The following is a 24,521-nucleotide window of genomic DNA, read 5'->3' on the forward strand; positions in this document are numbered from 1 at the left end:
TACAGAAAGTAGGATTTAAGTGGTTCCAAGTAGTAACAGACAGAACAAAGTGAATTACCAAGTGAAATAAAATAAAACACAAAAATCTAAGCCCAATACAGTAATACAACTGAGTACAAATAAAAATCTCACCCTGAGAAATGTTTCAATAGGTTTCTTTCACTGACTGGATGCTTCCTAGTCTGGGCACAATCCTTTCCCCTGATACAGCCCTTGTTCCAGCTCAGGTGGTAGCTAGGGGATTCCTCATGATGGCTGCCCCCTTTGTTCTGTTCCACCCATTTATATATCTTTTTCATAAGGTGGGAATCCTTTGTCCCTCTGGGTTCCCACCCCTCCTTCTCATCAGATGATCAGGTTAAAGATAGATTCCAGTTCAGGTGACATGATCACATGCCACTGTAAGACTTCATTACCTACTTGCCAGCACACATGTATACAGGGAGACTTACAGGTAAAACACAGCCATCTGTAGTCAATTGTCCTAGCTAATGAGAGTCATCAAGATTCCAAACCACCATTAATGGCCCACACTTTGCATAATTACAATAGGCCCTCAGTTATATTTCATATTTCTAGTTTCAGAGACAAGAGTGGTACATTTATACAAATAGGATGCCCACACTCAGTAGATTATAAGCTTTGTAATACCTTACAAGAGACCTTTTGCATGAAACATATTCCAGTTACATTATATTTAAACTCATTAGCATACTTTCATAAAATCATAGAGTGCAGCAGCATCACAGTTTCCTTCATAACCTTAGATAAGGAGGCTTCTTGTTTTCAGCATGGATTCTTGCAGGTAAAGCCAGTGAAGTGGAACACTTTACTGATGAGTGACCAATGGCTCTTTTGAAACCAAATCCAACTTGGAATTGTAAATCTCTATTGGTAATAATATCCCTGCATATTTATGATGCAAATTCCATCACCAAACTATAAACCAAATAAATGAAGCTACAGATATAGTTGCATTTCCTTAAACAGTAGGAAAGTTCACAGTGGAAACTGAGTGGGTTTGTCTTTTTCTAGAGATGAGATGCTATAGTTTGTGCAATATGACATTATTCATAGGGGATTTGATTTATATTTTGCTGTTTTAAGTGTCATTCTGCAGCTAGGGGGGATAATTGGCATAATGTCTATTCATAAAGAAGTTACCTCCATTTCAACAGAGAAGTGGCCTCTCCATTGTTCCTCTTTACTTTAACACCTGATTTATGTTTCATTAAACATTCGGTGACAACCTGATAGATTCACTGCATCACATGCCTTATTTTCTGTTGATCAGGAAGACTGGCAGTGGACAGGAAACTCAGCTGGCTAAATATACCTATTCTGGTGCCAGCTTGCCATTTTTCACATAGCTGTCACTGACTCTGGTACATGCAAGTGACTGGACAAGATTATACTGCTGGCAGTGGTCACTGAGATGGCTTTTGAACCAGCTCGTCTCCAAGGCACATATCAAAATAGGCAGCTACCTCTGCAAAGCCACAGACAAATCTCACACACACACACACACACACACACACACACGATTAAAGCAATAATCGGGGATAGCCAGTTTCCAACACCTGTGCACTGATTAGTAGGAGTAGCCCCATTGATTTTATTGCCAATAAATGCAGTGTTCTACCCAGGACCGGTTCCAGGTTTTTTGCCGCCCCAAGCAAAAAAAAGCTGGAGTGCTGAACAAAAAAATAACAACAACAACAAAAACAGAGTGCCAGCCCTGAAAAGAGCCATCCCCAAAGGGCCAGAATGCTGCCCCTTGGGAAGTGCTGCCCCAAGCACATGCTTGGAAAACTGATGCCTAGAGCCGGCCCTGGTTCTACCTTTGCACAGCACCAGGGGATGGACTCTGATTCTAATACCAGCTCCTAAACTAAGCTGAAAAGTTTAAAATTGGAATAACTACATCTGTACCACAAAGTGTCATTACCTATATTGTCATGAATTGTCTGTACATCTGTATTCACAATCTATAGCCTGCAAAATTAAGCCTTGGGATATTTAAACTCTTAATTCACACTGTAGGCAGATTTTTTACTACTGCTTTACTGAATGACACTTACTCTGGTGTGGATTGTGGCTTCTAAATTGTTAGGCTGCCTAGAATGGTGGCTTGGCATCTTTGCTGATTTAAGTATCAGGGTTAGGTTGCGCCAGATTGAGTATTGAGCAGTGCATAGGTGCCCTGCCTCAGGGAGAGCACTTGGAAAGCACTGAGCCTCAGAGGCACAACTTCTCTCGAATTGGCAAGAGTAAATTATATACCATTTCAGGGGGCAACATCCTCCCTACTGCAAGCCCAGTATACTGGTATGTAGTGGGGGCAGCACCATGGGTCTGCCACTCCCCACCCCTTCCTGTCCATTTGCTCACGGGGGATAGTCTGGGCTGTGCAGCCCTTCAGCCACATAAGGGATGGAGTTGGGGCTTACTCCTCTGCACAGCCATGTATGCAGTCTATATTGATTTCACAGATTTTGTATACTATTTATATTGATAGTATGCAATGACAACGCAAGTAAAATAGAGCAGACACTCCACAGGTGTAACTTAAAATTCTTAATAAAAAAAAGTCCCTAGGAACTAAGTGTTCAAATTGTTCTTGGTATAAAGAAATGCATAGGACTGGGAAAGGCATGTCACCTCAAAATTGTCTCTTTATAGCGGGGAATAGGCTAGTCTGTCTGATTCAAATGGATACAGGATTTTGTTCCAGGGCTTTGCACACAAGGAAGATTGTGTTTACAGGGATGTGTGCATGTGCGGTAGGGGCAAGCACGTACAGAATGAGACATGTACAGAGGGAGTCACTTCCAGAGTGAATCAATGGCCACATAATGAGCAGCCTACCCAGCTGAATATTGATTAGTGTTGGCAAGGTTCTACTCTAGGGAGCTCAGTATTCCTGCCAGCTGCCTTGTATAAGACAAAGAAAGCCTCAGCAAATTATAAATGGCAGGGTTTATTTGGGAGGCACCACTTGGGCTCATAATAGGGAAACATGTTTGGCCGTAAAACAAACATGAAACATCAACCATCCTGTTAACTTTTGCTAATAAGTATCAGTGTATTTTATTAAATGCAATCAAAAGTTTGTCCTCATAGAACTTTACTTACAACTAATATTAGAGACTATGACTTGTCATTTCTACTGGTGGTGGGGGGTAGGGGTTGTTTTGTTTTTTAGTTGCTGGAGGTTCTCGTTCCCGGACACTCTCTCCCCTTCATGAGAAATTGAAGGCTTTCATAAACAACATTTTGGGGTCTTGCCCAATGCCATACAATTGTATGTTTCATGTCCATTCATTAATGGAATTAATTTAAATATACTAAAATCATCATTTTTCCTAAGATTAGTTACTTAGTCACATTGCTACAGGAGTGGCATTGGCAGACAAACAGAACTACTAACAATAGTCTGATGAAATGAAAAATTATTCAGTCTGTGACTAAAAAGAAATCCTACCTTTTTAGAAGCAGAGTCTCCTTTCTCACAGGCTCTCTATGGAAAGAGAAATGGTACAAGTTAGGAGAAGGGGATCTGAAAATAGTATTCTACAAGCAATGGGCCCAGTTTATTCCTAGTGTAACTCTGACTTCAAGTAGAGTCACACCAGGGATTAATTTGGCCCTATGTCTTTGCCAAACAACAACAGAAGCTGGCCAAAGACAGCTGCTTTTGCATTACCTCAATGAATCTGTTCATTCTACCCTCATGATGGAGAGGCTGTAAACAAAGGCTCTTCATGAGGTCTCATTGTGCTATGCATAATTATACTGTATATACTCCATAACTATACATGCTTCAAGGCACATTGCAAAAACTTTCTACTTACCCCCGCTTTTTCTGAGAGGGTGGGTTAAGTGGAGAAAGGATAAGGGTAACAGTTAAAATGAAAAAGAAAAATCTTAATAGCTGCTTGGGATGGCAGTTGGGAATTCTCTAAACAGTGTGGGGGAGGTCAAGGGGGTGTTAAGAAAAGAAAAAAAAAAAAAACTAACAAGACCTGCGCCTAGCATCACCCTGATCACTTTGTTTGTATGTTTTAGCCATTTTGCTCACCCTTTCTTTGAGATTATAAGCTCTGAGACCAGAACTGTCAGGTTTGTATTGTACCTAGAACAATGAACTGGATTGGAGTTTTGGGGATTACATAATAAATATCACCTGGGTTGCTTCCCCCCCATCCCCTCAGCCCCACAAAGTTGAGAGACTATTTCCTCTGAAAATGTGACCCTTTCCCATATGAAAGGGTGCTTCTCAGGAAACTCCATCAGAGGGATCTCAAAGAGTTTTTCATTTCCTCTGGTCCTTTTCCAACAGATTTTTTTGGTGGGATAGGGCAATCTGGCCACCCTCGTTTATCAGTGCCGGAGCACATGCAGTTAGAAGCTGTCTTCTACAGACTCTGTAGCACAAAAAATTTACAAACTCTCTGAACATTGCACTATTTTAATCACAGAATGCACAAGCTTCTGCAGGTTTACTAGTGAAGATCCACATCGCCTGACTATGATCTCCTTTCACAGAGGTAGAAATCAGGAGTCACTCCATTGAAGTCACTGGAATTACAGCGGGGGAAAAAAATAATCTGCTGTAAAATCAGGATAGGGTTCGAATTTATTTAAGCCACAGCTGTTTAGAAAGATTTTTTTTTTTAACCAGGTGGGTGTGCAGATCTTTTTAGCTTCTTGGTTTACAACATTTATTAATCCCACTAGTTTTGAATTATGACAATTTTGCAAGCTTCCTTTTCACAGGTCCACATTCTGCTGCCCTTACACTGAACAGTATCTTATGCCAGAAGTAGCCCCTTTGACTTCAGTGGAAGTGTTAGTAAAGTTACTATTCAATGTAATTACTGGTGGTAGAATGTGGCCCATATTGAATTACTTAAATTCTGGCACCTAGTCATGTCAACATAATCCTAGGCACTAGATTTCATTATGGATTACTGAGCAAAACAATCTTGAAGTGTGTAAATCAAGGCCTAGGCAACATCTACATTAGTGAGATCACTTGTGTAACTGCTCTATGCCAACGAGAGAGAGCTCTCCCATCAACATAATTAAACCACCCCCAACGATTGGGAGTAGCTATGTGAGGCTGAGAGCGTCTCCCACCAACATAGAACTGTCCACACCAGCACTCCCAACAGTGTAATTTATGTTACTCAGAGGGGTGTTTTTTTCACACCCCTGAACAGGGCCTGCTCCAGCATTTCTGCTGCCCCAAGCAAAAAAAAGCTGCGATCGGTGGCGGCAGTTCAGCGGCAGGTCCTTCGCTCCTAGAGGGAGTGAGGGACCTGCCGCCCCCGAATTGCTGCAGGTGCCACCCCTCTCCCTTGGCCGCCCCAAGCACCTGCTTGTTAAGGTGGTGCCTGGAGCCAGCCCTGCCCCTGAGTGACAAATTATATCGACAAAAGTGCTAGGGTAGACAGCTGACTAGCAAATTTGAGAGATTTTTAAAAAAATCATAGCACACCTCTTAATGCTATTATCTCTAACTTGTCTTACCTGATTAACCTCAACCACACTGACTCCTTTGCCTAGAGGCCACAATTGGCCAATTTCAGGCAGATTGGCACTTTTCTGAGGTGAGTAAGAAAACCAGGCTTCTAGAATTTGAGGTGCTTCCAGAGCTCTGTAACCACATTGAAATAACAGCTCCCTTTCCCCCAGGGGGGATTTGTACACAGGAAATATTACCACCCTCACGGTGCTAGTCATGAGGCACTCATTGAAAGTATCAGGGGAATAGCTGGGGAAGATGGTGGAGAACTAACAGGAATAAGAACTGCTCCCTCCTCTGCTCAAAGATCATGGCTAATGCTATTGTCCTCACCTAATCCCCAGTGTTTTATAAAGAAACACACTGCTAGTAGTCCCAAGAAATCTCCACTAGCATCAGGCACACTAGACTATAGTTACCATGTAACTATTTAATGAGTCATGGACTTGCTCTAATATGGTTATTTAAAAAGATACTTCTGTTCATTTCTCTATTGAGTACAACCCCTCATCTCTGCAGCCAAGTCGTTAGGGCCTGTTATTTTATTTATGTGCTGGCACTCAAGGGAGTGTCAAACTCCAAGTGCTAGAGGAAAGAAAAATATTAATTGACTTAAATAGAAATTACCTTTGAGGAAAACTCAAGTCAAGCAATTTTCATGCTGTAAAGAAGCAGAGGAGGTTGCCATTGTTAAGCTATTGTTTAAAAAACAGTTTAGGGCCAACAAAAGGAACAGCATGCACAAGACAGCTGATGCAGTAAACTATACTGCACTGTTGCTTTACAGAAACCAACACAGAAAATATCACTATTAAGATGCTATGTTATAAAAATCTTCCTCTAAAGATTTCCTCTAGGGAAGTAATATTGCTCTCTGAATTATGTCCAAGAAACAACTTGGGGCCTGATTCTGCAATCCTGGCACGTGGTTTTATTAGGACTACTGCCACGAGTAAGTGAATGAGAGTTGCAGAATCCAATCCATTGCAAAGAATTTCACCACTGCAAGCAACAAGGTTGTCTGCCTAGGTAAACCCCTTTGTGTTTGGCAGTGGTGCAACCATGACTGGAGCACAGTGGCCAGTTCTAGTGTCCACAATTCAAGAACGTTGTTGATTGATTAGAGAGGATTCAGAGAAGAGCCTCCAGAAGGATTAAAGGATTGGGCGACATGCCTTATGCTGTGTATAGAGAGATTCATGAGCTCCATCTGCTCAGTTTAACAAAGAGAAAGTTAAGGGGTGACTTGGTACAAGTACATACATGGGGAACAAAGAGATGATAATAGGCTTTTGAATCTAGCAGACAGGTCTACAACACGACTCAAAGGCTGGAAGTTGAAGCTAGATAAATGCAGACTGAAAGTAAGTCACAAATTGTAACAGTGAGGGAAATTAGTCACTGGAATAGTTGACCAATGCAGGGGTTTGTTCTCTATCACTGGCAATTTTTAAATCCAATTTGGATATTTTTTCTAAAATATCTGCTCTACTTCAAACAGGTCTTAACTATGGCCAGTGTTATACTGGAGAGCCAATTATATGATCACAGTCATCCCTTCTGGGTGTATAACCTGTCAACCTAGAGGATTATAATGCTTTAGCCCTGGTAGGGAACATCAAGGGAATTGATGCATATCAGAAAACAAAGGACCTGGAAAACATCCAGGACCCATTCAAGAGACTGCTTTTCCATAAGCATAATTTTGTTGACATTTTGAGTAAGAAATGTCATCTTACCTATTAAAGCAAATTTAATCCTTAAATGGTGCCAATTTGAGTACAACAATATCTATAGAATGAACACAGCATAGACTATGGCTATCCCATGCATGCTCCCAGTGTCTCAACTCTCATTTATCTTTTTGGGGAATCACCTCTAAGGGCAAGAAGGCAGTTGGCCTTTCTACTGACACTGCCAGCATAGTATTAGTGAAGTAGCGATGGCAGTTTTGTCCTCTGTGGACACCCACTGATAAGGGACTGAGAGCACTCAGGCCTTGATTCTGCAAACTGATCCACATAAACTGACCTCTATGCTCCATCATGTGATCAGACCTCTATGTTCCATCGACGCTCATGCTTGATGCACTGATCAGCTTGTGGGATTGGAATATAACTCATTAAAACTAAGCAGGTTTGAAATGCTAACAGCTTTCATTCACTACGTATGTATCCCAGACTAGACCGGCTTTGCAGCTCACTGCTAGCGAGAGTTGTCAGAAACAGAGCAGACTCAGCTCACAGGGCTTCAAAGCATCAATTTTGGCTTGTGTGGGTTCCACCCTTGAGTTCCATTTTGCTCTGGCTTCAAATGAAGGCTAGAACACAACGCTAAATGTTTTTTGTGGCTTGGGGTCAAAGCCATCCAGATTTTCACCCAAACCATAAATCAGCCCACGCTTGCTTGAAATTTTGCCCAAGGTTCCTGAAAAGTTCATGAACTTTGGTGAACATGCCCTAAACTTTAGGCTGGAAATTAAAAACAAAACAAAAAACTTTCCACTTTCAACAGGTTTTATTACAAACATTTTGGCTAGCTCTCGTATGGATCCCTTAAAGGAAAACACCAATGTTTTTCTATTAAACACTGAGATCCTTCCCCATTCCTTGTATTCTTTGCCCAGTCTCCATTTTCCAACATGTCTAGATTTTTCATCCAGGTTCCATCTGTGCCTCAGATGAACCTAGGGTCTGGGATGAGACAGAGGCCCAAACCATAGAAACAATTAAGCTTATGCATAACTATTTCACTCACATGGATAAACTCAGTGGGATTACTCAGGTGAGCAAAGTTATGCCTGTGCTTACATGTTTGTGGGATCAGAGCCAAAATTTTCATGCTGTCTCAATGGGATCAAATTGTGACTAAATGAAATAAGGAAATCTTTGAAGAGTGAGGTGGTTTTTTTTTTTTTTTTTTTTTTTTTTTTTTTTTTTTTTTACAGGATCCTCACTGTTATTACTTCGTTTATGCTAAAATGAGTCACTAATTCCATTTTAAATAGTTCTGAATTTTTGTATTCTTTCATAAATAATTTAAAGTGGTGTTGTACCCATGTGGGTCCAGATCTGAAGAACTCTGAGATGCTCAAAAGTTTGTATCTTCCACCAACAAGGGTTGGTTCAGTAAAAGATCATTTCACACACCTTGTGTCTCAGTATTTAAGATCCTCTGCAGTTCACCTTTAGTTTTTGCACTCATCTCTGTGGTTGGTGTCCCGTTTATCTCTGAAGAGCTTCCCCGTTTTACAGATATCAACACCGGGTTTTAATATCAACTCCTATCAAGCACATTTAAACCCCTGATCATACAATGAGTTCTGTGCAGATTCCAGGGCAAAAAAGAGCTACAAGGGCAAAAGCAGAATAGGTGGGGTCTTGGGAGAAGGACGTGGAAGCAGATTAGCTCTATATGCAACTCCTGAAGCTCCAAAAATAAATATACCTCATTCAATTTAAAACCAAACTAGTTTTACAGGGATAAGTTAAAAACAAAAACAAAAAACCACAACATTGAAACTTGCTTAAAGCAGCTTTCAAAGCTATCTGCTTTTTCCATTTATTTTTCTCTGTTTCCATTGCCTTTTGAAATAGTTTCCTTCGTTGACTACGGTTTACCATTATCACAGCAATGTTACACTTTTAAAAAAGCCAATTTATACAAGTCTAATTCTGATATTCTGCAAAAAACAACAAGCAACTTCCTGTAAAGTATCCACCTCCAAGGATTGCATATTTTGAAAACAAATGAGGCTTGAAAAACAACCTTTCGATTCTGCAGATTTCGTTTCAGTACACTATAGCAGTCAGTCACATCTTGAGTTTCAAACTTAGCCTGTCCAAGTTGGCAAGTATAATATATTCTGTAGCTAACCTTTTTCTCAAGTGAGGAGAGGTTCAGTCTTGCTCCCACTGAAGTCACCTTTTTCATAAGCTTATTGCTGAAACTATTTCCAAGTTGTACATTATGCAAATTCTGATTTGTTTGACCTTCCATGACACTGACTTCTCCCTAGTGGTCTAGCGACACCTCCTGTAATCTCTCACATCCTACCCATACAGCACATCCCTGTTATCAGTCTTACACACCTGGTTTTGGTATTCTCAGAGCTTACAATTTAGCCAAAAGAACATGCAATACACTGTTGCTAAAGCCTCCTTTCATCACCCTTCTTCCTCCCCTCCATATGTTGTCCTAAGAAATTCCGCTTTAAGTATTAGATGACTTTTACCCCAGTAACCTGAATTAGAAGCTTTGTCTAAATTCCACTTCCTCCTCCTTGCTAACAGGTAAGCATCCTTTATATTTCTACTCCTGCTCATTGTATTATACCTAGAGCCCCCAACCAAGCATGGGCTCCCTATTGTGCTAGGCACCGTATGTACACATCGACACATTTTCTTACCCAAACAGCTATACAGTCTAAAATGAGACTAAGAATGGGAGAAAGGAAGTACTGCCCCCATCTTGCAGATAGGGAACTGAGGCAGAGATTAAATCATTTGCTTAAGGTCACTCAAGAAATCAGTGGCAGTGCCAGAAGCGGAACACAGAACTCTAGTGCCTTAATCACAAGTCCATCCATCCTCTTAATTGTTGATCATCAAATCATCTATCTTCTTTCTCCCTTCCAGTAAGGCTACCTGTCATCACAGACTGTACTTCAAGTTTGTCTTGGAATATCCCCTCATATAGCATATGAGTAGAGAATAGTGATAGGCAACCCATAGAGTTCCACTTCAGATACTCATCTATACACAAATGCAAAAAGCCTGGAAAACAAGCAGGGAGAACTGGAAGTCCTGGCACAGTCAAGGAACTATGATGTGACTGGAATAACAGAGAATTGGTGGGATAACGCACATGACTGGAGTACTGTCATGGATGGTATAAGAGGTTGACTCACCCCTGCAGTGCCTCCTGCTGGTCTCTTCGGGGAATCAGCTCAATCCAGCCCAAAGCACCCTCTGCAGGCCAGTAATCCACCTTGTCCTCCTACTAGCTGCCATGTCCCTCCCAGGACCCCGGTGCCCCTTGCTCTGGGTGCTGCCCCCTGGCAGTACCTACACTCACTGGGTCTCCTCTCCCAGGGGAACCCCCACCCACTAATCCCATCTCACCTCAGTATCAGGCTACTGCCAGTCATCATCTAGCTCCACACCTGGGGCAGACTGCAGTATCAGCCTACTCATCACTGGCAAGGAGGGTTTGGACCTGCTGCTTTGGCCTACACCTGGATTACCCTCTGCAACCCCCAGTACCCCTTGGCCTAATACTAGGCCGCAGCTTGGGGCTTTCCAGGCTAGAGCTCCCCAGCCTTTCTCCATCCAGGTACTCTATCTTAGCTCCCTACAGCCAGGCCCTTCTCCTTCTGAAGGCAAAAAGAGACTTCTGAGCTTGGGGCTGCCCTGGCCTTAATAGGGCCAGCTGGGCTCTGATTGGGGCATGGCCCAGCTGCAGCTGCTTCCCCCAATCAGCCCAGGTCTTTTCTTCCACAGCCCCACGCCCTGGGGCAGACTGCTTTAACCCTTCCCAGGCAGGAGTGGGTGTCCATCCCACTACAGATGGATATAAATTGTTCAGGAAGGACAGGCAGGGCAGAAAAGGTGGGGGAGTTGTATTCTATATAAGAGAGGAGTATGACTGCTCAGAGCTCTGGTATGAAACTGCAGAAAAACCTGAGGGTCTCTGGATTAAGTTTAGAAGTCTGAGCAACAAGGGTGATGTCATGGTGGGAGTCTGCTATAGACCACCAGACCGGGGGATGAGCTGAATGAGGCTTTCTTCTGGCAACTAACAGAAGTTACTAGATTGCAGGCCCTGGTTCTCATGGGAGACTTTAATCACCCTGATATCTGCTGGGAGAGCAATACAGCAGTGCACAGACAATCCAGGAAGTTTTTGGAAAGTGTAGGGGACAATTTCCTGGTGCAAGTGCTGGAGGAACCAACTAGGGGCAGAGCTCTTCTTGACCTGCTGCTCACAAATGGGGAAGAATTAGTAGGGGAAGCAAAAGTGGTTGGGAACCTGGGAGGCAGTGACCATGAGATGGTTGAGTTCAGGATTCTGACACAAGGAAGAAAGAAAAGCAGCAGAATACAGACCCTGGACTTCAGAAAAGCAGACTTTGACTCCCTCAGGGAACTGATGGGTAGGATCCCCTGGGAGAATAACATGGGGGGGGAAAGGAGTCCAGGAGAGCTGGCTGTATTTTAAAGAATCCTTAATGAGGTTGCAGGAACAAACCATCCCGATGTGTAGAAAGAATAGTAAATATAGCATGTGACCAGTTTGGCTTAACAGTGAAATCCTTGCTGATCTTAAACACAAAAAAGAAGCTTACAAGAAGTGGAAGATTGGACAAATGACCAGGGAGGAGTATAAAAATATTGCTCAGGCATGCAGGAGTGAAATCAGGAAGGCCAAATCACACTTGGAGTTCCAGCTAGCAAGAGATGTTAAGAGTAACAAGAAGGGTTTCTTCAGGTATGTTAGCAACAAGAAGACAGTCAAGGAAAGTGTGGGCCTCTTACTAAATGAGGGAGGCAACCTAGTGACAGAGAATGTGGAAAAAGCTAATGTACTCAATGCTTTTTTTTGCCTCTGTCTTCACGAACAAGGTCAGCTCCCAGACTGCTGCACTGGGCAGCACAGTATGGGGAGGAGGTGACTGGTCCTCTGTGGAGAAAGAAGTGGTTGGGGACTATTTAGAAAAACTGGACGAGCACAAGTCCATGGGGCCGGATGCGCTGCATCCGAGGGTGCTAAAGGAGTTGGCGGATGTGATTGCAGAGCCATTGGCCATTATCTTTGAAAACTCATGGCGATGGGGGAGGTCCCAGATGACTGGAAAAAGGCTAATGTAGTGCCCATCTTTAAAAAAGGGAAGAAGGAGGATCCGGGGAACTACAGGCCAGTCAGCCTCACCTCAGTACCTGGAAAAATCATGGAGCAGGTCCTCAAGGAATCAATTCTGAAGCACTTTGAGGAGAGGAAAGTGATCAGGAACATTCAGCATGGATTCACCAAGGGCAAGTCATGCCTGACTAATCTAATTGCCTTCTATGATGAGATAACTCCCTCTGCGGATGAGGGGAAAGCAGTGGACGTGTTATTCCTTGACTTTAGCAAAGCTTTTGATACGATCTCCCACAGTATTCTTGCCGGCAAGTTAAAGAAGTATGGACTGGATGAATGGACTATAAGGTGGATAGAAAGCTGGCTAGATCGTCGGGCTCAATGGGTAGTGATCAATGGCTCCATGTATAGTTGGCAGCCGGTATCAAGCAGAGTGCCCTGGGGCCGGTTTTGTTCAATATCTTCATTAATGATCCAGAGGATGGCGTGGACTGCACTCTCAGCAAGTTTGCAGATGACATTAAACTGGGAGGAGTGGTAAATATGCTGGAGGGTAGAGATAGGATACAGAGGGACCTTGACAAATTAGAGGATTGGGCCAAAAGAAACCTGATGAGGTTCAACAAGGACAAGTGCAGAGTCTTGCACTTAGGACGGAAGAATCCCATGCATTGCTACAGACTAGGGACCGAATGGCTAGGCAGCAGTTCTGCAGAAAAGGACCTAGGGGTGGCAGTGGACGAGAAGCTGGATATGAGTCAACAGTGTGCCCTTGTTGCCAAGAAGGCTAACGGCATTTTGGGCTGTATAAGTAGGGGCATTGCCATCAGATCGAGGAACGTGATCATTCCCCTCTATTCGACATTGGTGAGGCCTCATCTGGAGTACTGTGTCCAGTTTTGGGCCCCACACTACAAGAAGGATGTGGAAAAATTTGAAAGAGTCCAGCGGAGGGCAACAAAAATCATTAGGGGGCTGGAGCACATGACTTATGAGGAGAGGCTGAGGGAACTGGGATTGTTTAGTCTGCAGAAGAGAAGAATGAGGGGGGATTTGATAGCTGCTTTCAACTATCTGAAAGGGGGTTCCAAAGAGGATGGATCTACACTGTTCTCAGTGGTACCAGATGACAGAACAAGGAGTAATGGTCTCAAGTTGCAGTGGGGGAGGTTTAGGTTGGATATTAGGAAAAACTTTTTCACTAGGAGGGTGGTGAAGCACTGGAATGGGTTACCTAGGGAGGTGGTGGAATCTCCTTCCTTAGAGGGTTTTAAGGTCAGGCTTGACAAGCCCTGGCTGGGATGATTTAGTTGGGAATTGGTCCTGCTTTGAGCAGGGGGTTGGACTAGATGACCTCTTGAGGTCCCTTCCAACCCTGATATTCTATGAATCTATGATCTTGTACCAATCTCCTGGTGTTGGCAACTAGGCTAAAAAACCCATAAGAACAAGCTGTTTGTCAATATTTCCCATGCTTGCTGGCTTCAGCTAGACTGGAAATACCATGAGAATAGCTTCACTTGTACTATGATTGCAGATATTGCTACCTTGGGCTATCATTCTGTTCTGTCCCAGGCTGTATTAGACCCTTCCAGGAATACCTAGATGCTGCAGGAAGTGGTGGTGATTCAAAAGATGGCTCTCTTTTCTTTAAGGCACTATTAACGCAATATGGTGCTATGGGACACTACATTGTTGGAAATGCTGTCTTTTGAATGACATGAAAAACCGTATCACACTGATCATCAAAGATCCCAGGACTCCTTTTGTACAAGTGTGCCCTGGTGTCTCGGCCTGCTTCCAGCAGCACCAGTTTAATTTTTTTTTTTATTTGTTTCAGGAGCTTGTCCATTGCTCCCTTTACATTCTGCTGATATAAATTCCCCTGCACATTGAGCTTGGCATGCTGTTCTTCACTTCCTGCTAAATTGTGTCTGCATTTTATGACGTTGGTGTAGGGTCTCTAATTAATTTCTGAAATGGTTTAAGTTTTTCAGAGTCCTGTACAAATGTATTCCAGTATTTTTCACTCAGATTGGGTAGGTGAAAAAAACCCAAAGTGCAGAAGCAGATGAGCTGGGATTAGCTTTCCATATTTGGCCCAGACTTTAAACCACTTACACGATTATTGCCAATGCCAACCATTCAAAAATCATGGGATCTTAAAATTTGGGGGGGTACTTCTATTTGCCTTTTTGTTTCTAGAGCTTTAGGTGTCATAGTTCCAAGCTTTCCTCCACAGCCAGGAGAGCTAAAAACTTTTTTTCTTTATTTTTCCTTTTTTTAAGTGAAAGCCAAGATTCTTATGTAATCCCTTGGCTTCAGGAGCTGGGACTTTACCATCAAGTCACAAGTCTTGGGTTGCCAGCACTGTATGACCAAATTCCCAAGCAGGGACCTGTTTCCTATGCATTGATATTCACTTTTTATGCACTTTCATTTAGGCATTTTTTACTACTGTGAATATATAAGGTCTCTTCAGGAACATAACTGAAGTGAGGAATGATTAGAGTAGCAGCTGTCTGTAAAAGCAAAGAATGACTGAACCTTCATTTTATGCAGGAAAGTTGGGTGTCAAAACAGTGAGTGCCATTTTATAAATGATATTATAGCAACTAATATAAAAAAGAAAACGTTTACTTGGAAACAACACTAGTCCCCTCTGCCTGCCCCACCCCTAAACTTTCTGTGAGAGCACAAAAGCTGTCTGTCTGCTTTGGCATCAAAGAAACATTTTTAAAATGTTTCCACATACTATACGTTTTTTTCTTGTCCTTTTAAACTTAGCTCTGCAGGAAGACCCAAATGGGTCAAGGAATGGGAGTTTAATTCTTATACAATTAATGTTCTTTAGTAAAGCATTTAGTCCTCCTTGTAGGAGTAAAGTGTCTTACTATGGGAAAAGGCTAAAAAGTCAAATGTACTCATGGTCAGCTGCTTCTGTAGTTTCCAAAAGTGAGGCCACGTCTCCTAAATTTGTCTCCTCCTATTTTGTAAGCCAAGGGCTTATTTAATAATACTTTGCATTTCTATTGTTTCTATTCAAGGATCTGAAAGTGCCTTAGTACTGAATTTAGCATTGCAACACTTCTCGGGGGCACATCATATCATCACCATTTTCTAGATGGGAAAACTGAGGCATAGATTTAGACCACACAGGAAGATTTCTCTACAGCTGGATATAGAGCCAGTGTTGCCTGACTCCAGATCCTGTGTCTTAACCATGGGAAGTTGTTTAGATTCCTCTATCCCAGGTAGGTTTTCTGATGCCCAATACTGTAATCTTTACCTTTTGCTAAATAAGTTTAAAGAGGATCTCAAGATGGAGATGACTTCCATTTTCTCTTGGTATGATCAAAAAGACAGGCTGTGTGGACTTAGCATAATCAAAATGGTGACATTGCCTAAAATTCTATATTGATTCTATAAAGACAAGGTGGGTGAGGTAATATTACTTCCACCACCTTGTCTCTTTAATATCCTGAGACTAACATGGCTACAACTCTGCATACATTGACTGTAGGTATTCCCCGAGTCTATTCAAGAGTGAAGCTGAGAGTTAGAGGGGCTTGTTTTCCCATTTCATCTGGTGAGGCAAATGCTCTGTATGCACCTGTTAGATCTCACAACGTTCAAGACGGAGGGACAGCTTGCACTTCCTTATGCTATTAGCTGCATTATTGCACACCACGTTCATTTCATTGGAGCCTGGCTGGGTGTGATTGGAAGCTAGATTTCACTGAAGAGGAGTGGCTTCTTCATTGGATTATGCAGCATTCTTCCTTAGCACATGTGCAAATTTCCAAACATCATAATACAGAGCCTGAATTCACAACCGCTTATTTGAGCGTCTTCCTCTGTCTTCCCTTCAGAGATTTACACTGGTTCTTTAAATCAGTGACATTAACCCAATATAAATCTGGAGAAGGGCCACTTGATGGGGTCCTCCAGCATTTTTATGCTGCTTTCATGCCTTAAATGCTGTTATATTTGCCCACTTTTATCAAGTATGGACAAATAACAACTCTTTATTTTAAAGACATCACAAATAATTGCACTTAAAACATCACCAGATAGGTTTTATGCCCTATCAAGACTAGTTCAGTGTTTCTTCTGGCAGAAGTGTGCCATTATCACACCCAGCAAAGCGGAAGAAATGGAGCTCCTAAGATTAGGTGTCTGTAATGCTATCAACCCGTCCAGGAAAAGCATAGAACCTTCCAATCATGTGGTGGCAGTAAGTACAGAAGGAAATTATTTTAAAATACTTTGTTTTAAATTGTTTGCAGTTTTGTAGCTGATATGAGAGACCAGGTGGGTGAGGTGACATCTTTTATTGGACCAACTTCTGTTGGTAAAAGGGACATGCTTTCAAGCTTCACAGAGCTCTTACTAAGGTCTGGAGAAGCTAACCAGAGTGTCCAAGTTAAATACATGGTGGGACAGACTGTTAAGCATAAGGGCTTCACACATCCTCTAGGAGGTCACCTAAAATGAAGCCTGAGCCCGAGTCAGCTGGCATGGGCCAGCTGCAGGTTTTTAATTACAGTGTAGACATATCCTTAATCCTTGTCCTAAAAGGAAACTTCCACAACACCTTCAAAAGATGAGCCTGGGACCTTAAATTCTTAACTCTGCTAGACACGAAAAACCATGCACTTGACGGAGACTGGTTGTATGGCTCATTACAAGAAGTTATAACGCAGCCTACTGCCTGCCAATTGTTGACTTCCCACTTCATTTTAAGCTTCTTCTTCCCAGCAACAGAAGTTGGAACAATAAAAGTTATTACTTCACCCACCTTGTTTTAAATTGTCTATAGTTTTTTTTTTTTAAGGCTAGGTATGTACTATGTTAGTGATTTACAATTGTAGACAGTATTTTGTACTTATTTAAAGTCACAGAAGTGATCCTGCAACGCGGTCCATGCAGGCAGACCTATCTTCCTTCACAGAGCCCCAGTGGTAATGGGGTCTGCCTGTGGGGAGCTCATTGCAGGAAATGGGCCTAAGTTAATAATGCAAAGGAAAGAAAATGCATATTTTTGGCTGCTGCCATCATTTGAGAATTCTCTTATATCTATAAAGTCTGCTTCATAGACCAGCTTTCCTGAGCACAAAGATTTTGTTTTTTTTTTAGGGGTGTCAGTATTAGGAAATGTGGCTATATAAAGTGGATGTTGTTGGCTTTTCTGGCTAGCTCATTCCCTGCCTTTATAAAGGACGTTTCATACTAGTTCTGTATATCACCTTTGCACGGCCTGTGCTCTATGAACATATTGGTTGTGGATTGGAGCTGGACCTGAGACACGGCTTGCTGAATATTAAATATCTTGGGGGGGGGGGGGGGGGGGGGGGGGGAGGAGAAGTTGAACTTCCAGGCACACGTTCAATGATTTACACTGCTCATAAAAAAATTGGCCTGAACCTCTGCCCAGAATGGGAAATGAACTTGAACCAAGCCTTTCTGTAGGTTTCAATGTGTTCAAATTTGCTCTCCATTATTTTTCATTTTCATTGCTTTGCCTCTCTGCACCTCCTGGTTCCACCCAGAAGATCAAGTGTGGGAATATCACAATGTCTGTTATGGTATTTCTGGCCCAAATTAAAGCAAGAAGTATTGGAAATAATTAAAGCAAGATGGATCATAAGGGGTCAGCTCTGCCCTCCCCTCCACAAAACAAGAATCTTGGAGGCAGATATGAATGGCTGAGAGTTATAAATGTACCTAATCAGGCTGGTTAAACCCTAATGTTTTATTAAATACTGAATATCTTGGTCAAAGTAGTAACCCTGGAGTTAGTGATATAATTTAAGCTGCCTAATGTGAGGCACCTTAAAAGGCCTGATTTTCAGAGGGTGGGTTCTCAGCACTTTCTGAAAGTCTGGCCCCTTTAAGTTGTCTCAAGTTGGGCACCCAAAGTGCTTTTGAAAATCTTGGTCTTCATTCCTCAGAGTTAAGTAAAATATATTTCAGTGGAGTCCAGTTAACACCCCCACCAAAAAAAAACTACTTTTAGGTAGAAAAATTCTACTGCTTCCCAAATGTTAAAATGTCTGGAAATGAAAAGTGAAGGGACCTGGCCAGTTCCTCACAGTCATATAACCAATCTTTTGTCACTATCATTCACCTACCCAGGAACAACGGATGTTCCAATGGTTAGCGCACTAGCTGGGGGCTCTGGATACCCAGGTTCAATTCCCTCATGTTCCAGAGACTTCCAGTGTAACCCTAGACCAGTGGTCCCCAAAGTGGGGTGCATGCATCCCAGGGGGCGTGCAAGAGGATCCTGGGGGGTGTGCGGCAGGAGGAGCACTTTTTTTGTTTGTTTTCTTCGTCAGTTCGGGCAGGAGTCCGAGCAGCTTTTTTTTTTTCTTGGGCAGTTCGGCGGGAGGCCGACCGCCTTTCTTTTTTTTTTTCCCTTCGGCGTGCTCAAAATTTTTTTAGTGATGGGGTGCACGATCAAAAAAGTTTGGAGACCACTGCCCTAGACAAGTCATTTGTCCTATCTGTGTCTCATGGCATATCTTCACTACAGACACTATGCAGCATAGCTACATCTCTGTAGCTATACCAACATAACCCCGTAGTGGCAACACAGCCTACACCAATAGATGGGGTTTTCCCATTGGTGTAGGAACACCAGCTCCCCGTGCAACCATAGCTATGTTGATGAAAGCATTCTTCCATAGCTGTGTGTGCACTGGGGGTTAGCTTGGCATAGTTACGTCAGTCCAGGGTGTGATTTTTTTTTTTTCACATCCCTGACCAGCATAGCTATGTTAACTAACTTTTATCAATAAAATGGGGCTAATAGTACTTCACTAGCTCACTGGGGTGTTGTGAGATGCTCATATTACAGTCATCGGAGCCCAGGGTACATTTATGATAGACTTACACCCCTCTGCTCTTGTTTTGTTCTGTAAGAGAACAAACCAAACAAAACAAAATGTTGGACATAGTCCTAATCTTTTTCTATTTATTAGAAGCGTGAACATTTTCCAAAGGATTACAGTCCCAGGGCATATTAAATTCTGTCAGGACATTCTGTTTTCTCAATGTGACATGTTAGTAGAGTAGAAGAATATTTTTATGAATAGAAATGGATACAAATGTTACAAAGTATGTTGATGTATTACTTGTGATGTGGTAATGCCTAGAAACTTCAACCGGGTCAATGCCCCATTCTACTAGACACTATATAAATAGAAAGACAATCCAGCCCTGAAGTGCTTACAATCTAAATAGACCAGAGAAAGAAAGTGGATTTTCCTCATTTTACAGATGGGGGGATGAGGCACAGAGAGTAAGGCCCAGATTTGTAGAGGCAATTAGGCATTGTTGTTGTGCTCTGGTTGCAACACCTTTCTAAATACTCATTTCTAAATACCTTTAAAAATCTGAGCCAAAGTGATTTTCCCAAGGCCAAACAGGAAGTCTATGGCAAAGCTGGAATTAAACCCAGATGTCCTGAATTGTAGTCCAGTGTTTTAAGCATCACCTTCCTGAACTAAAACTTTACTGTTGTAGCTTTGTGTCTAACCCCCAAGAATCACAAAATATCTGACCTGAAATCATCAGTTGTGCAGGACTGAATATCACCTGTCCTAGGTCTAAGTGACAGTGTAAATTTCTGGAAGGATAGGAAGAAATAATGCAATTCATTACACGGTTCTACAATTTATCAGTGGGTATCACATCCACATACAATAAATTACAGTGAGTATATGTTTAGTAGAGGAGCACAAACCACAAATTCTTTACAAAATCATATGATGAAGTCATCGCTGATTCACTTTGACATTCCACAGTAATGTTCCCGAATACCACGGTTCTGTTACTAACCCGTTTGGAGCTTACAATTTATAAGGCTTGTTAGGTTGTAAATGAATGAAGTGTGAATTAACGATTCATTCTGTTCGAATTACACTTATGGTGTGCTACTAAGCACAAAATGGAAAGAAAAGCAAACAGTAATACCACTAGAAACAGGCAGCTTCTTACACTGTTATCAAATCCAAGGTGGCCCCTCTCCTATCCATTCAGTTTTAGCTGGTAAAGTGATAGTGTCTGATGGCATAAAGAGAGGAATTCTGTATTTTTAGAGGGTTACAATGTGATTCCCCCTCTCGTGCAAAGGCTAGCTTTAATATACAGTACCTCTGAGTCCTTCCATCTGTTCGATAAAGTATGTTGGAAAGTTGGGTAGCAACTGTTGATCAGTGTACTGCGACTCACAGTGCTAAAATAGTATTCCCTATGTGCTTTTCAGTTGTAAGCAGCATGCATTTCTGAATACAGCCATCTGAATACACTGTAAATACTTGCATTCTCCTTTTACTAAGATGCTATTAAGATGACTGTATTGTACACATAGCTGTCCTTTCAGACTATCAGATTCTACAGCATTGTGGCTTTGCTCACTTTGTCTTCTCAGCACTCAGGAAGTTAACTATTAATGCCAATAGATTAGTACTAAATCTCTTACCTTGCAGAGTTTCAGAACTAACCAGCATGCCAGGTATGCTGTCAGGGTGAATTTAGCTTTCATGTAGGTGTCCGGTAAACAGGTAAGATACATTTGTACCAGATCCAGCTCTTCACTGACAACACAATTGCCAGCATCAGCAGTAGCATCCTCCCCATCCCCTTGTCTTTGATCCTCTTCTACTGATGCACTTGGGCACCTATTTAACTCCATTTTATCAAAGATATTTTTCCTCCTTGACAAAGTCCTGATCTTTCCACAGAAAACTCAGGGAACTTTTTGTTTCATATCAGTAATTATATTTTCTGAGCTTCCAAAAGTATGTAGCCTTGCCTTTAAGCCAACCCAAAACTTAGACTATGGTGGAAGAAACTTTCTTCAGTTTAAACTCCCTTGGATCATTGCCTTTTTCTTATTGAGCGACCTTTTGCAAATGTGTGTACAGCTACAAGATAAATATAGCACTGGCTAGCGAGCCTTGTCATACAGCACAAGAATACTCCTGCCCGTTGCCAAGAGAGGAGAGAAAGATTCCATTTATTTAAAGAGCAAGTCCCCGGCATCAGTACTCCCTTGTTCATTTAAAGAAAAAAAGAAAAAGGAAAGAGCTGTTATCTTTGAAACCTTTTTTTTTTTTTTTGACAATTGTGCTTCCTCAGAACAAATCCCATTTCTGCAAGAAATGTTCTTACGGAGGAGGATTTTTTAATCCAGAGACTTGTAGCCACAGTAATTCATTGTCTGTGATATTGCAGATGCTGAGCTTGTGAAGGCTACAAATTTCAAAAGAATAAATGAGGGCTCGCAGATGGAAAGAGGCCAAGACATTCTGAAATAACTAATGGTCCTTCCATAGGCCAAAAAATGAACAAAACATGTTAGAGATTAACCAAGCAATTTTCCAGCTAAATGTTAAGGAGTTCATTTATGCCTTGAGACAGCATTCATTTGTATATGCTAAGAACACTTTAAGACACACTTATTTTACTTTTGATGGCCTACATCTTAGTAAATGGCTTGAGAAATATAGATTTAATTGTAGCAGTATTTAATTGTTAATTTAATTAAACAGATTTAATTGTTTCAGTGGTACTAATAACAAATGTATTTTTTTTTTCGTTTTGGCCATTAGGGCTAATTGTCTTGGTAGCTTTAGCGATTAGCAAAGGAAATATCCATCCTTCAGATGAGACATTCAATTCTGCTTTCTTCCTGCTTCTTCTTCTTGATGTTCAGATGGAAAGTGGACAGCCTATGGCCACTTGCAGAAAGGCTGTGGGAAAACTCTGATGTCCTCTGCAGATATTTCCTTCTTTAATGTAAAAGGATCTGGTGGCCAAGACTTCAATTAGTGAGTTTGAGCTACTTCTAAGTACCAAGTGGCAGCTATTCAGTAAAAGTATTCAGTAAAAGTACTGCAAGCACCTAAATCTTTAAGGTTCAGTTCTGTCACACTTATTCACATTGAGTAGTAATCCTATTGAAACTCATGAAATTATTTGTGGAGCAAGAGTGGAAGAATCTAGCATTTACTGTGAAAGGCATAATACAAACCTGTAGACTAGATCCATCTATAATGAGATAGAGGGGAAAAGCAGACTACTAAACAAGAGCCCTCATTCTGACTGAAACATGCTCCCAGGGGTCCAACCTGGGTCACTATTCAACGGCCAATATTTCCCTATTTTTCCACACTGATGAAGGTGAGTAGGAGAGACAGCAGAGAACTATGGAACTAAACTTCGTTGGATCAGTGAAGTGCTGCAAGTGACATTAGAAATAAGAATATCATTGGCATTCCTGCATGTAATCTGGAGTGCAGATGTTAAAGGCTTGATTACGCTGCTGCTGGAAAATAGCCGAGTAGTCTCTCCATCCAGCCATGCCCCAATATTGTGTGTTAAGATGTTAAGAAGAATATAATCAAAGCTATAATAACACACTATAGAAAACAGTTAGTGTGGCTTTAAATTTGCAGAGGGGTTAAAAATGAACACCTTACATATTCCTCTTCCTTCAGTGTGTCCCCAACAAACTGTGAGAGCTTCTAATGAGCAAAGTCAAGTCCTCACTTCCACCTCTGGATCTTCCTCCTCTTCGAGTCCTCTCTGGCTTTGTCCACAAGGAGGTTTCTACACTGGCCTTTTCCCCCAAAGCTTTCCAATATTGCTACCACTTAAGGGGCTAATAACTACAGGGAGCTAGCATAGAACAGTTTAACAGCATTTAAACCCGTGTTATCTAACCCTGCTAAGTGCTGATGACACAGTAGTTAAAGTACCAGCAACCACAAGTATCCTGCCCGTGCTGCCACTCCTACTATTTCTACCACAAGTGAAGCTGAAGCAGAGATAGCGCCAGTCAGAAATCTGAGGAAAATAAAGAACTCAGACTAAGATCTCGCTATCAGGGGCGGCTCTAGGCACCAGCAAAGCAAACTGGTGCTTGGGGCAGCCCATTTGCAGGGGCAGCAGCCGGCAGGGATCCAGCCTGGAAACTGAGAACCAACAGGGGGTCCTGGGGGCTGTAGTTCCTTGGTTAGCTCCCTGCCTATAGAGCCAGCCCTGGAGCAGGGAAAGAACTCCATTTCCCAGCATTTCCTTGGTCGCTATCAACAGGAAAGGGAGAGGGAGGGAGTATGGTAGTTGAAACCTCATGCTGCAGCTTGCTGTGAATGGAGAGCTCACTGCTAGAGCAGGGTGGCATTGTGAATGGGAACAAGTATGCCCAAGGAGTAGAAGGCTTTGGCCCAGATATCCCCTTCAGAAGACATCCCTAGACTGGATTAGGGATACTGGTGTGACCTCACCTTGCAGCCCCTAAAGAAAGAATTGGGTGGATTAAATGGACAGTGCCCCTCTCTATCTGAAGCCTAGCAAGGGAGGTATGTGGATCCCACTAGAATTTAAAATGAAAAGTAAGGGAGGGGAGACTCTACTCGACCTGGGCAGCTTTAGATACATTACCAGGCATGTAGGAGGATTTCCACTTCTGAGCCATGGAAGCAGAAATTGACTTTTCTTTTCCAGATTTAGCTAATATTCAGAAAGGGAATCTAGCATCTGCCGTCCAGATTTGAACACCTCAAAATTCAGGAGTGCTCAAGCTCAATTCGGGCAGCTGTTACTTCATTTCTCAGAAATCAAATATACTGATCCACTGTAATTTGCTGTAGAAAAAGTAGGACTGGGGTGGGGGCAGTCAAATTTGTTTTTGCTTGGGGCGACAAAAAACGTAGAGCCGGCCCTGCTTACTATTAACAGTCCTCAGTCCTGATTTTTTCACTGCTTTGCTCCTTGGATAGACATTTTCACCTCTGTCAAATGAGTGTAAAGTAATCTGCACAGGTATAAATGATTCCATGAGCTTCAAGCCAGTGGAGAATCTAGCCCCATATTAGCATGTTGTATAGTACCTCAATGCTCATTTTAGACATCAATACACAAATACAATTGTAGTTCTATGTTTCATCGTATTTGATTAGGTACATTGTCCCTGTTTCTCCAGAGACAGTATTTAATCTAATTTGCATGGGTGCATATCTGTGCACTTCAAAGTCATTTTTTGCATTTAAAATAAACTTTAGAACCTGTTTCTTGAATATCCAAACTTTAGTGTAAAAGCTATTGCCTAATACTTGCA

At 42.0% G+C, this 24,521-nt stretch overlaps 1 protein-coding gene across 1 annotated transcript in view; it reads right to left on the reverse strand.

Moving 5' to 3' along the window:
- The window catches only part of LOC117882592, a 353,010-nt gene extending 331,687 nt beyond the window's left edge, over positions 1–21,323 (reverse strand). Inside the window, 2 exon segments of the mRNA XM_034781083.1 lie at positions 3,485–3,520; positions 20,880–21,323. Coding sequence (XP_034636974.1) covers positions 3,485–3,520; positions 20,880–21,092 — 249 coding nt within the window. The 5' untranslated portion in view covers positions 21,093–21,323.
- Between the last annotated feature and the right edge of the window lie 3,198 nt (positions 21,324–24,521).

The sequence above is a fragment of the Trachemys scripta genome, chromosome 9, assembly GCF_013100865.1.
Source record: "Trachemys scripta elegans isolate TJP31775 chromosome 9, CAS_Tse_1.0, whole genome shotgun sequence".
NCBI classification, from domain to species: Eukaryota; Metazoa; Chordata; order Testudines; family Emydidae; genus Trachemys; species Trachemys scripta.